At 58.9% G+C, this 1,054-nt stretch overlaps 1 protein-coding gene across 1 annotated transcript in view; it reads left to right on the top strand.

The window, feature by feature from the left end:
* Window positions 1-684, top strand: part of PORCN (porcupine O-acyltransferase) — a gene marked incomplete at its 5' end in the record, with an annotated part of 1,935 nt that extends 1,251 nt beyond the window's left edge. The window contains 3 exons of the mRNA XM_010726816.3: window positions 4-89; window positions 412-522; window positions 596-684. Coding sequence (XP_010725118.1) covers window positions 4-89; window positions 412-522; window positions 596-637 — 239 coding nt within the window. The remainder of the gene's footprint in view (window positions 1-3; window positions 90-411; window positions 523-595) is intronic.
* Between the last annotated feature and the right edge of the window lie 370 nt (window positions 685-1,054).

Here is a 1,054-nt window from a genome sequence, read left to right as displayed (position 1 = left end):
CAGCCCTGCGGCAGCGCCTGGCGGCCATCTTGGATGCCTGCGTCCTCTCGAAGCACTGCCCCTCCGGCTGCGCCCACCGCAATAAGGACGTAAGCGTGGGGCTGGGGGGCGCTGAGGGGCGTGGGGAGAGCGTGGCGGGCTGAGGGTTTTGGAGGGGTTACAGGGGTGGGGTGACATCTCGGGGAGTTTCAGGGCACTTGGGGTGTCCTGCTTTTGGGGTGGACCCCCGGTCTTCATTTGCGGGGAGGTCCTGAGGTTTTCGGGGGGAGTTTTGGGGGGATTTTGAGAAGGCAGGTCCTGGAAGGCACGCAGGGGGGTCTCCACGATGCCGACGGGACCCCTGAGGGGTTTGGGGGGGGTCTCAGCAGTGCAGCCCTCCCCGCCCTCAATCTTCCCCCCACCCATCTGCAGGCACTGTGGGTTCAGGCGTTGAATGGGGCACTGGGGGTCCTCGCCCTCTTCCACCTCTCCTATTTGGGGGCCCTCTTTGACGTGGAGGCAGATGACAGCGTTGAGGAGCAGGTGGGTTCCTCCCAGCCCCAAAAAACCTCCCGATCCCCCTCCCCAAGTCCTCTGACCTTTCCAAACCCCATAGCGTGCCCCACACCGTGAAATAGGGGTGAAGCCCAACCTGTAAATGGGGAAGAATGGTCCTAAAATAAAGAGAGAGGAGCACTAGATGGAATGGGGAGCCATGAAATGGGGTGGGAATGCCCCTAAAATGGGGATGGAGCATTTAAATTGTGGAACAGTCCATCCTGAAATATGGGTGGGAGCCCCACATTTGGGAAGAAATCCACCAAAAGTGAGAAAGAAACTCTCCCAGCATTGTGAAGGGACCCCTCAAGGGAAGTAAGCCCCTAAAATGGGGAAGAAACCCTGAAAATGGAATGAAATCCCCCAGAAAGGAGAGCGAGTTCCCCCGGGAGGAAGCTGAACCCCAGAATGGGGGAGAAGCCCCCCCCCCATGTAGGCCAGAGACCCTCCTAAAAAGGGTAAGAAATACCCCAAAATGAAACCCGACCCCCCCAAGTGAGAAAGGGGGACCCCTAAA

The sequence above is a fragment of the Meleagris gallopavo genome, unplaced genomic scaffold (genome assembly GCF_000146605.3).
Source record: "Meleagris gallopavo isolate NT-WF06-2002-E0010 breed Aviagen turkey brand Nicholas breeding stock unplaced genomic scaffold, Turkey_5.1 ChrUn_random_7180001856836, whole genome shotgun sequence".
Classification (NCBI taxonomy): domain Eukaryota; kingdom Metazoa; phylum Chordata; class Aves; order Galliformes; family Phasianidae; genus Meleagris; species Meleagris gallopavo.
This window is presented reverse-complemented; position numbering and strand designations above follow the sequence as displayed.